At 38.0% G+C, this 12767-nt stretch overlaps 1 protein-coding gene across 1 annotated transcript in view; it reads left to right on the forward strand.

Annotated features, from left to right (window-relative positions):
* The window catches only part of LOC127435997 (laminin subunit beta-1-like), a 42399-nt gene extending 30073 nt beyond the window's left edge, over positions 1 to 12326 (forward strand). The window contains exons 24-33 of the mRNA XM_051689864.1: positions 3182 to 3551; positions 3715 to 3899; positions 4052 to 4293; positions 6873 to 7079; positions 7292 to 7436; positions 8664 to 8871; positions 8961 to 9102; positions 11237 to 11413; positions 11506 to 11665; positions 11822 to 12326. Coding sequence (XP_051545824.1) covers positions 3182 to 3551; positions 3715 to 3899; positions 4052 to 4293; positions 6873 to 7079; positions 7292 to 7436; positions 8664 to 8871; positions 8961 to 9102; positions 11237 to 11413; positions 11506 to 11665; positions 11822 to 11961 — 1976 coding nt within the window. The 3' untranslated portion in view covers positions 11962 to 12326. The remainder of the gene's footprint in view (positions 1 to 3181; positions 3552 to 3714; positions 3900 to 4051; positions 4294 to 6872; positions 7080 to 7291; positions 7437 to 8663; positions 8872 to 8960; positions 9103 to 11236; positions 11414 to 11505; positions 11666 to 11821) is intronic.
* Positions 12327 to 12767: the final 441 nt, after the last annotated feature.

Here is a 12767-nt window from a genome sequence, read left to right on the forward strand (position 1 = left end):
CATCTGGAAAGCATCACTATCTAAGTAAAATCTGATAAACATCTTAAAAAATCTGATTTACAAACATTCCAAATCATAAACATCCCTTACAAAAAATCTAAACTAGCAGCAAATTTGCCACTTGTTATTTTCACATGCAAATGAGCTTTTGATTTGCTGCAAATGTTTGCCAGAAGTTTGCAGCTCTTCGCCGGTTGTGGTGAACAATGGACAATTTGCCGCAACTCTGCTGCAAAGTTCATTTGCACGTGAAAATTATCAGTGGCAAATTTGCCATGGACTCTTGATTTTCGTAAGGGGTCTCAGAGACATCTGATGAATGTCTTATTGACATCTGAGAGGAAACGTCTTAAGGACGAACTGCAGATGAGCAAACAACCTAAAAAATATATCTTCCAGATGTAAACAAACACATCATATAGACGTCTGGGTGATGTACGTGTGCTATCAGGGCTGATAAAGCATTGCGATGAGATCAGTGGAAATTTGATTCCAAGATGGCGGATAAAGCTAGGGAAATGTTAATTACAAATATACGTATTGATTAAATACCGAACAGTATTGTAAAAAACATTCAGTTTAATTAACATGGACTATTTTACCCAATATTTCTGTGTGCAGTGTATTTTTGTTGTTAGCTTAGCATCTTGCTAACTTCACTAAACAGTTGTGTGCTTCATGTGAAGAGTGCTATTTGCAAGTGACACACCGAGTTGCTACCTAGGTAGAGTGTTTCAAATTAGTCACTTTTGAGGTTCCTGTTTGGTTAGAATGCTGCCTTAGGCTGCTCTCTAGTTTTTCGAACAGTTGAAACTCTTCTTTTTGTGAAATTATGTTAACATGGTCATTCGTACAACCCCTAAAATTTTCTCTGGATGAGTTTGTTTGTTTAAGGGCCTCAACGTAAGGTCAATCCTGATGTGGTGTTTGCTAAGTGTCTTGTCAGTCATTGTGGGTTTGTTACTGCCTTTTGTTCACACAACACTTTGAGAGGACACCAGCAGTGCAGCACTGAAGAGGTCAAACAATCTTTCCTCCATCCTTCTTTTCCCCCTCCTTCATTCACTTTATCACTCACTCTTTCAATTCCAACCTAATAAGGTCACAGTAACTCAGAGTATGCAGGTGCTGTCAAACAATGCCACAGTCTGTGATCTGTTGTCTTGAAAATCTTGTACTGTAAAAGTCTTTCAGTTCAGTTCCTTCATCCTTTCAGATTTTAGTGCAATGATATATACTCGATTTATCGAGTACTCGTTCAGCTTAAATATTTGACTAGTAAAATACTACTTGAATATTGCAATTTGATTTTCCTTTGTGCCTTTGCCCGCCATGGGAAACATTGAAACTGCTTTTCTCACCTAAATCTTGCTGTTAGTTCACCCAAAAAGACAATTCTGCCATTATTTAAAGTGATTGTATCACTTCAGAAGACTTGGAATGTATGTTTCTATGGGTGAGTGAAAATTATTATTTTGTCTTTAATTTTTGAATCTAGATCTTGTTTATGCATAGTGCTCATTTCTTCATAAGAAAAACAGGTTCAAAAGTTGAAGTTTGAACTTAAATTCTACATTTCAAGTAAGCGATTACTAGTTTTTCTGTGTGTTAGAGTACTCAGCTACAAAATTACTCAAAATGCCCATCCCTAATTTTATGTGTGGTAGCCACATTGTAAGTTGAGACATTGAATTATTGAAAATCCACTTAACATCATGGCTGCATTATCACCTCAAATGTGCATTAAATAAAAAAATAAAAAAATCAAATAAAATCAAATCACTTTATTGTCACTCAACCATATACACAAGTGCAACAGTGGGTGAAAGTCTTGGGTGCAGTTCTGAGCAACATAGCAGTCGTGACAGTGATGAGACATATACCAATTTACAATAAACATCAGATTTACACAACACAATTTACATATCTAAGATACACATAATTACACAACACAATATACAAATAATAATATACAATGTACAGTATACAATACACACAATATAGAATACACATACACACAATATAGAATACACAGTATTCAATAAAATATAGTATATATAAAATATACAGTAGGTTGTATTGTACTGTATTGACATTCAGGCTGTCGGTTGATAGTCAGTTGCCAGTGTGTTGTTAAAAGAGAATAAAATGTATGACAGTCCAGAGTGAGATTAATAAAGTGCAGTGCTGATGTATATTGATCGTGAGAGATCAGGAGTTCAAAAGTCTGATTGCTTGGGGAAAGAAGCTGTCATGAAGTCGGCTGGTGCGGGTCCTGATGCTGCGAAACCACCTGCCTGATAGTAGCAGTGAGAGCAGCCCATGGCTCGGGTGGCTTGAGTCTCTGATGATCCTCCAAGCTTTTTTCACACACCGCCTTGTATAGATGTCCTGGAGGGAGTGAAGCTCACCTCCGATGATGTGTCTGGCAGTTCGCACCAACCTATGCAGGGCCTTGCGTTTGAGGGCGGTGCTATTGCCGTACCAGGTGGAGATGCAGCCAGTCAGGATGCTCTCTACAGTGCTGGTGTAGAACCATGTGAGGATGTGGTGGTTCATTCCAAACTTCCTCAGCCGTCTCAGGAAGAAGAGGCACTGGTGAGCCTTCTTCACAATGGCCTCAGTGTGGACGGACCATGTGAGTTCCTCAGTGATGTAGACACCAAGGAACTTGAAGCTGCTAATTCTCTCCACCAGTGCTCCATTGATGATGATGGGGCTGTGTTCTCTGTCTTTTCTCCTGAATAATTATTATTATTATCACAAAATTATGATCTGTCGTCAGTTATTCGTTACTTATTAGACAGTCACACTTAAGCAATTTTAGATTAAGTGCCTTGAAGTCACAATGGTGAAAGGTCCAGGGTTCCCAATGGTCATGGAAAACCTGGAAATATTAGGGGGAAAATACTGTTCTCAAATCAGTCTGAATGATTCAGTAGTGAATGTGTATGTATCAGATTGATATTTAAAAATCTGTATCCAGTAATTCCGAATGCCTGGAAAAGTCATGGAAAAATGGAGTTCATAGGTCAAAAAGGATGAGAAGTTCATGATTTGCTCTTTGCGAGATTTGAACCTACAACCCTTTGGTTACCAGCTCGGAGATTTAAACACGAATCTGCACCACCCTTGGTGTATACCACTGTGCATTAACTTCAGTGTCCCTGTATGTTTTCAGCATGTGACTGTGACCCCAGAGGCATCGCAGAGCGCCAATGCAACAAAGCCACAGGTCACTGTGTATGCGTGGAGGGCGTGTCCGGACCCCGATGCGACACGTGTGCTCGCGGCTACTCGGGAGAGTTCCCACAGTGCGAGCGCTGCCACCAATGCTTTGCCGAATGGGACGTAATTGTGGGCGACCTCACCAACCAGACCCACAGACTGGTCCAGAAGGTCAACACCATCAAAGCCAGTGGCATCACGGGACCCTACCAGGCCACCATCAATAACGTCGAGAGCAGCGCTAACTCGATCCGCGACATCCTGGCACAGAATCCCGCCACTCAGCCTCTCACAGAGATCCAGGGACTTCTTGAACAAGCTACGTAAGTTATGACCTAGCTCAAATAGAAGAAGCAGGTGTAGATACGTACTTAGTGCATGTAAAGAGATTATCTTCTACTCTTCTTATAAGATCTATTTGGTGTTGCTTTAGGATTATATGATGTGTATTTATTTATCCTGTTTCAATTCATATTCTCTCTACAGTGCCCTAATGGCCGAAATGAACAAAAACCTTAACCTAACAGAAGAGGCATTGTCCGAAATCTCATCAGAGAACAACAGCACAGACACCAAACTGAATTCTCTCAAAGAGGATGCTCAGAAACTGGAACAAACAATGAAAGACCTGCAGGAACAGGTGGAGTTCGTGAAGAACTCAGACATTCGAGGTGAGTAACATCACTCAAGATGTACACAAACCTCATTGAATCTCTAATACATAGTTAAGTCCTTTTCCATGACCCTGATGTCATGTGATAATTTACAAGCACAGCTAAAACATCTTACATAGTCTTCAAATTCACCATCTCCATTTCCACAGGGGCTAGAGCTAGTGTGAATCGATACTTCCAGCAGTCCGAGGAGGCAGAGATCCGTGCGAACGCCTCAACCAGTGACCCATACAACCTGGTCAATCAGTCTGCCACTCTGCGGAAAGAGACAGAAGACTTGATGAACCAGACAAAAGAAGAGTTCAGTCAAAGGCAGGATGAGTTTTCCAAGAAACTGGACAACCTGGCTGGACAGCTGGAGACACTGAATCTATCTGAGCTTAGTGAGAAGGTAGAGCGATCAACAGCTTGTTGTTAAAATTCTGTGGCCTGTCTAATGACTTGATATCGTTCACCTAATAGGAACGAACTAGTATTATAGGAATATTCTGGGTTCAGTAAGTTCAGCTTAATCAACATCATTTGTGGCATTTGTGGCATGATATTGATTACCACAATGAAAATCCTCTTCTTTAAAAGTCTGGGTTACAGTGAGGCTCTTACAATGGAAGTGAATGGGGCCAATCTGTAAACATTCAAATACTCACTAGACGCGTTTCCACTATTGGGCCAAATGAGGGCATGCTAGTGCGTGCCCGGGCCAGTTGTGTTCCCATTGTCACTTCTAGGGTTTCACCGTGCCTCCTCAGGCTTTCTCGGGGCCAATGGCCTTTGGCCCGCCAATTACCCTTGGGCCAAACAAGGCCAGCCGGGGACTGAGGCAGGTTCAGTGTCAAAGGTGGTGTTTCGCTGAACTTCCCAGGTTATGTATCCACACAATCCACTTTTATAGACAGTGTGCTGTGACATCGTCCCGCTGTTAGTGGAGAGACCACTCGGGATATCATAGCAGTTACAGTCGGTGAGTTGTCAACACTAACTTATCTTGGTGTTTACATTCGATATAGACTCGATATTCTAGATAACTAGATAACATGATACCTTAGCTTGAGCTTCCCTCTTGCTTGTGAAATGGGCGGGGTGTGTGACGTTCGCACCGCAGTGGCGTATTAAGGGCGTTGTTTTGGGCAACGCTAAGGAGGCATTGGCCTGATGGTGGGAACACAGATCGATTTTAGTCTTGCGGCTCGAGGTCTGAGGCTATTGGCCCTGGCTGGCCAGTTGATAGCCCTGGCTCGCACTGGTCCGATAGTGTAAAAGCAGCTACTGGTTCAAAAGTATAGCCACAAGACGTAAACATTATGTGTTTTAACATGATTTTAGTGTGATAAAATCGCTTGCTAATCTTTTCTGTATAAATTATGCCAATTTTACAATTTCGTTGCCATGACAAAAATGCAGTAAACACTAAAACCCTAAAACAACTGTAAAAACAATTATTTAAATAACTTTACAGCTTAAATAATACAAACAGAAGAATTAACGTAAGTGATTTTACAAAATGACAAAAATGGACTCCATTCACTTCCATTGTAAGTGCCTTACAACTCACCACGCGCCCCACTGAGAGTGAGAACCACATCATAGCAACCACGAGGAGGTTAACCCAACGTGACTGTACCCACCCTAGCAACCGGGCCAATTTGTTGTTTAGGAAGCCTGACTTGAGTCACTCAGCACTCCCTGGATTTGAGCTCGCGGCTCCAGTTGTGGTAGTCAGCGTCTTTACTTGCTGAGCTACCCAGGCCCCCCGATTTTTGCTTTTTTTTTTAAGAAAAGGAGAAATGACTCGATATACATTTTTGTAGTAATCAGTATTATGCCACAAATGCTGTCTTGAGATAAACTTGTATTGAACACGGAATATTCCTTTAAGTTTTGCAAAAGTTCAATTTTCAGAAAGGAATGAAGGGACAAAGTGCACCATTTTAAACCTTATTTTCATATTAAATTTTACTACATAATAACTTGTCCTGCACCGTTTTGTGCTACGGACTTGAAATATACAAGTACCTAAAATTATGAGGCTTGTTTAGGTGTGCTATTACTTTTCTAAATGATTGGACTTAAGATTCTCACCATGGAGACGATATAATGAGCAAAAAATCCCATAGACTGGGGGGATGGACCTGAGCTGTAAACCTGTCAAAAAAATGTCCTGGTCATTTTTAACCCCAAGGATATTTTTTTAATAAAAAGATTATATTTTGCATAAAGAAAATGAAGCCTGCATTTTGGACCATTAAGAGTTTTTGAATTATGACATTATTTTCAGAACACATTAAGCACATTTTACCCAATTCTCATTGCTGCAATGTGAAAAAAATTATAAATTACATAATAATATGTATATTATAGTTTTACTATTTTACTTGTACTATTCACATTGTTTTCAATAATGATTCTCATTGCCATAACATGTCATTTTGTATGTGTGGTCCCATAAGGTTCCATTTGTTATCATTCGTTAACATGGACAAACAATAAACAATACTTTTAACATTTCAACATTTACAACTTTTGATTTTAAAAATGTGTTACTATATGTTAACATTAGCGAATGCACTAAGAACTAACATGAACTAACATTGAACATTTTTATTTTTATTAACAAAGATGAATAAATGCTGTAAAAATATATTGTTAATCATTAGTTCATGATACCTAATGCATTAACCAATATTAACGAATGGAACCTTAACTGTTACCAGTTGTTTAACATTGCAGTATTGAGTATATCATAATGACCATCTTTTTTCACTTTGCAGTAATGAAAATTGAGGGGTAAAATGTGCATAACTGTCATGAAAATAATGTCACAATGTAAAAATTCTTAATGGCCCTAAAAATAGGCTTCATCTTTTAAATGCAAAATTATAATTTCTTATTTGTTTCTTTCTTCAGGTTTTGTGAGAAATACCCAAAAATATTTATTTTCTTTTGAACTATCCACTCTATCCCTGAATACAGACATGTGGTAGTCCAACTGGCTTGGAGAACTGTGCCGACTCTCCCTGTGGAGGCCTGAGCTGTGTGGATAAAGAGGGAAACAGGAAGTGTGGAGGAGAGGGATGTAACGGCCTCACCACACTGGCCCACAACGCCTGGCAGAAAGCCAAAGACTTCGACCTGGAGATTACCAGCGCCATGGAGGAAGTGGACAAGCTCTCCAAAATGGTGAGGTTTCTCGGGTAATACTATATCTGTTACTGATATGATAAGAGGTTTTGCAATGCATTTTCTAGAGATATTCCTTTATTCAGATCTTTTCAGGAGTTCAGAACTCCTTTATGCTTTTGTAAAGAAGCCATTGTTTGCACTGAAGAATGGTTTCATTGGATGATTAACAAGGCTTTTTGCAAAAACGAGTCCTTAATTTGTGTGTTCAGGTGTCGGAAGCAAAGGTAAAAGCAGATGAAGCAAAGCTAAATGCCCAGGAAGTGCTGGCAAAGACCAACGAGACCAAAAAACGAGTGGATGGAAGCAACGAGGAGCTGCGTCAACTCATCAAACGGATCAGAGACTTCCTCACTCGTAAGACGCACTTAAGTTACATTCAGATTTCTTTAGTGATTACTTCATGAAAAAAGTAATCACATTACTAATTACTATACTTGTACGTTACTTTCTAAAACACATAAAAGGTTGTCAATATTTTAGTCATACACCACGTGTTTCTCCCTTACAATGACTTGTATTTTAAATAAATCATATTATTTTAGAAATATGTGTAACCTAAGAAATGTACTTGATTAACTTAAAGTGATTACCTTAATTGAATTCTAGGTACTGTAATCTGATTACAAGAATGTAAAATGTGATGTATTACACTAATTTTTCTTTTTTTACTAAAAAGTAATTCAATTACAGCAATTACTTTGTAATCAAATTACTTCCAACACTATTATGAACTGCCATTGTATTGAAAAGACAGACCAGAATATTTTTTGTTTTGTTTTTTTCGTTCTTTTTTTTCTCCCCTTTTCTCCCCAATTTGGAATGCCCAATTCCCAATGTGCTCTAAGTCCTCGTGGTTGCGTAGTGACTTGCCTCAATATGGGTGGCGGAGGACGAATCTCAGTTGCCTCCGCGTCTGAGACCGTCAATTCGCGCATCTTATCACGTGGCTTGTTGAGTGCGTTACCGTGGAGACGTAGCACGTGTGGAGGCCCAAGCTATTCTCCACGCTATCCACACACAACTCACCACACGCCCCACCGAGAGCGAGAACCATATTATAGCGACCACGAGGAGGTTACCCCATGTGACTCTACCCTCCCTAGCAACCGGGCCAATTTGGTTGCTTAGGAAGCCTGACTGGAGTCACTCAGCACTCCCTGGATTCGAACTTGTGACTCCAGGTGTGGTAGTCAGTGTCAATACTCGCTAAGCTACCCAGGCCCCGACAGACCAGAATATTAATAAAAACATCTCCTTTTGTGTTCCACATAAGAAAAAACGTTATGTGGGTTTGAATCGACATAATTGAGAAAGTACATTGAATATTTGTACTTTTTAAAATTCATTTGTCACACTGTTTAAAATGCAGTGAAATGAAGGCAAAAAGTTGATTAAAAACTGTGACAAATGATACAAAAATGAACAGTAACAAGACCTAAAATATTCATTTATTTAAATGTTATTTTGAATAGTTGAGAGTGAATGGACAATTAATAAGTGTACTTTTTAAAATACCTTTTAACTATCTTTTCCCCCCTCAAATCTAACTCTAACTCTTGCTTGTGTATCTGCTTCCTGCAGAAGATGGAGCTGACCTGGAGAGCATCGAGGCTGTGGCTAATGAAGTTCTGCAGATGCAGATGCCCACCACACCAGCCCAGCTACAGAACCTGACAGCAGAGATCAAGAGGCGTGTGGGCAGCTTGTCGGATGTGGAGGACATCCTTAACCAGAGTGCCGATGACATCCTGAGAGCAGAGAGCCTACTTGTACAAGCCCGCAAGGCCAGGTCCACGACACATCCTAGAGAACAATGTGATCAAGTAGTGACACCTAGTTGCCAGTTCACCGAACAACATGTTTCTGTATGTTTGACAGGAAAGAAGCCACGGATGTAAAAGACACAGCTGAAATGGTGAAGGAGGCCTTGCAGCAAGCCGAACGAGCACAGAATACTGTAACCGAGGCCTTAAAACAGGCCACTGCGGACATCAAGGGAACACAAGACCTGCTGGTCTCGGTAAGCCTGCAGAGTTTTATATAACACGTTATAAGTGCAAAGGTAAAGATGACTTGATTAAGTGAAAGATAAATGGATTGGACATGATTTAAAGGCTATGTTCAGAATGGAATACTAGCTTACTACTTACTAAGTACTGGAAACACAGTTATTTTGCTTTTTTTTAACTGTGGCATTTCAAACATAATCATATTACTTGAATACACCTCAACCATGATGAACAGGTATACAATTTCTGAGTTTAAAGTCATTTATATTTTTATATATATATATATATATATATATACAGTACTGTGCAAAATTTTAGGCACTTGTGAAAAATGTTGCATAGTGAGGATGTCTTCAAATATAATGACATAAATAGTTTTCATTTATCATACAAAGTCCAGTAAACCTAAAAAAGCTAAATCAATATTTAGTGTGACCACCTTTGCCTTTAAAACAGCACCAATTCTCCTAGGTACACCTGGACACAGTTTTTCTTGGTTGTTGGCAGATAGGATGTTCCAAGCTTCCTGAAGAATTCGCCACAGTTCACAGTCTCAATTGCTTCTGTCTCTTTATGTAATCTCAGACAGGCTCGATGTTCAGTGGGGGGCTTTTATGGGGACATGACATCTGTTGCAGGGCTCCCTGTTCTTCTATTCTAATCTTTTCTATTTGTAAAATGATTGGGAGTCTAACATTTATATTTCCTATTGACACACTGAAGCTGAAGATATAAATAACCATCTTAAGACAAATGCTTTTGTGAAACATCTTATGTGCCTAAGACTTTTGCACAGTACTATATACTGTATGTATATATATATATATATATATATATATATATGCATTATATACATTATATGTATATAATATATATAATTTATTTATTTTTTGATATTTTAAAGTAAAAAATGTCTAAGCGATGTAACCGTCTGAAGACAGTAAATAAATAAATAAATAATACAAAGTCTCGTTAAAAGCTGAAATTCTTAAAAAAGTCTTATTATAGGTAGTTTGGAATAATATGTAATTATTTTGTCATTTAACCATTTTTTATTGTAAATAATGCTATAAACGTTTTTCAAAAATATACAAAACCAATATGGACACAAATATAAAATTTCTATGAACTTGACACATATCAGAAATAGTATGTAAAACAGATCACATTCTGAAATGATAAACAAAACAGATTCAAACAGCAGAATGCTACATTGATGTCACATGACCTCACCACATTGTGTATGTTTAACACCGAAAGTAGCATCCAGTTATTATCTTGTAAATAAAGTTATTTGCATTTTTAATCAAATTTTGTGTTACAATATCTTACAATTTAGCAATCTTATTAAATAATGAGTCAAGAAAAAGATGTTCAAAATTGTGGCTTATATTAGGGATGGATTTTGTATTTATTTTTTATTTCTGAGGATAAAGTTGGTCATTTTAGACATTTAATATTATATTTAAAAGCCAACATTTTAACATTTATAAGCCTAAACTGCAAACTGACAAACATTATAATTTCTTAACAACAATTACAGAACATTATCAATGTGACTGACTGGGCAAGAAGCATCTGCTTATTTTGTTGAGCAGTTCTGCATGTTAAAATGAGTGGAAGAAGTAGTTCCTATAGTACGCAACTATTTTGCTAATATAGTTATTGAGGCTTATTATTATACACTTTAATTTTAATGGTAAATTAATAATAAAATCATAAAAACTTTAGGATCAATATTTTTATATCAGGAATGATTGTCTCCATTAGGGCTGGGTGTTGATACAGAATTCCCGATTCTGATTCACAAGCTCTTGATTTGATTTTGATCTCTACTTGATATTACTTCCAGCTCGTCAGTCATACTAAGTCAAGCAAATTGCATCACAGGAAACAGTGCACACTATTCCAAACAGAGCCAATGTCTCTAGTCGCCACCTACTGGTGTAATTATGTAATAATCAATGAACTAATCTGAACAAGTTTTTTTTTTTTGGTAAACGGAAACAATAGATTTGAGTCACTGGAATGAATCAAAATCTGTCTATATTAGAATATATAATCTTGTGGGTAAAAGGACAGATATAATGAGTCAATGCAACATGGTTCTTACTTGCTCTTCTTTGTGACTGTTTTGGACAACAGGTGGAATCGGAAACGTCCGACTCGGAGCTCAAACTGAGTAACGCCACCCGCAGACTCCTGAAGTTGGAAAGTGATGTAGCTCTGCTGAGAGAAAAGACTCTCAACACTTCTGCCAGCATCAACAAAACTGAGAAAGAGGCTGAAAGCACCAACAAACTGGCTGAGCAGATTAAAAAGGTGCTAGTGTTACCTGGAACCTTTTACAACCGTTCAAATTGTATTTGTGTTTGTAACCTCGTATAACTCTATGTGGTCGACTGTATTTGCAGAACCTGGATTCAGAGCTTAAAGACAAGTACGGTACTGTTGAAGAGCTGATCGCACAGAAGGCTGAAGGAGTGGCAGAGGCCAAGAAAAGAGCAGAGAAGCTCCAGCAAGAAGCCAAACAACTACTGCAACAGGCCAGAGACAAACTTCATCTTCTGAAAGGTACAGTATAATAGACGAAATGTGATTTTGGAAATATATGTGGTGATGCTGTGAAGTACATTTTTACACGTGTTTTAAAACGAAGACATTTTCATATATATTCCCTGCTGGAACCAGCCTAAAATTGTGATTAAGTACATTTCTGTGTGTTTCCAGATCTTGAGAAGAGCTATGATGAAAATCAAAGGCTGCTGGAGGACAAGGCCAATGAGCTGGTGAATTTGGAGAAGGCTGTGAAAGAACTGCTGCAGGAGATCAGCCACAAAGTGACCGTCTACAGCACATGCCTGTTTTAACATTAACACCAACAGTCTGTATTAGGACAATAAATCATATTACCTCTTGTGACAGATTTTTTAGAAGGCTCAGTGAGTTTTACAATGGTTACAACTTTCCACACACATCTATCTTTTGTCACTGTAAAACACTTTTGAGACCACAAGTGAATGTAATTTGGATTTTAAAATAAAACAGACCAAAGACTGAATGTAAGATATGCCCAACTTAAATATGAGACTGCAATTACAATGACATTAACATTGTGTCAAGTTAAAATAATGTAAATGTGCCTAAATTTTCTACATTTTTTACTTTTATAGATATCTGGGCCCATTTGTAACTGTCATGAAAATGCAGACAGAATAAACTCATGTTAGCAATACTAGAGAGTGAAATTGTCATTTTTTCTTTACTCTTCCATTTTTTTCTAAAACACATATACATACTGTATATATACACACACAGTATATAAAATCTGAATACCTCTGCATTCTAATGAGATTTTTTTAACGGTCATCAAAAATGTGATTATGATGGCTTTTACATCTTGTATCGTGAATGCACATTTTTGTAACTTTACCATGAATATGATTTTTGTGTAACCCACTTTTTAAGAAAGATATTAATGTCTTAAAGGGATAGTTCACCCAAAAATAAAAATCTTCTCATCATTTACTCACCCTCATGCCATCCCAGATGTGTATGACTTTCTTTCTTCTGCTGCACACAAACTAAGATTTTAAGAGGAACATTTCAGCTCTGTAGGTCCATACAATGCAAGTGAATGGTGATCAGGCCTTTGATGCTCCAAAAAAGGAGATAA

This window comes from Myxocyprinus asiaticus, chromosome 46, assembly GCF_019703515.2.
Source record: "Myxocyprinus asiaticus isolate MX2 ecotype Aquarium Trade chromosome 46, UBuf_Myxa_2, whole genome shotgun sequence".
Lineage (NCBI taxonomy): Eukaryota > Metazoa > Chordata > Actinopteri > Cypriniformes > Catostomidae > Myxocyprinus > Myxocyprinus asiaticus.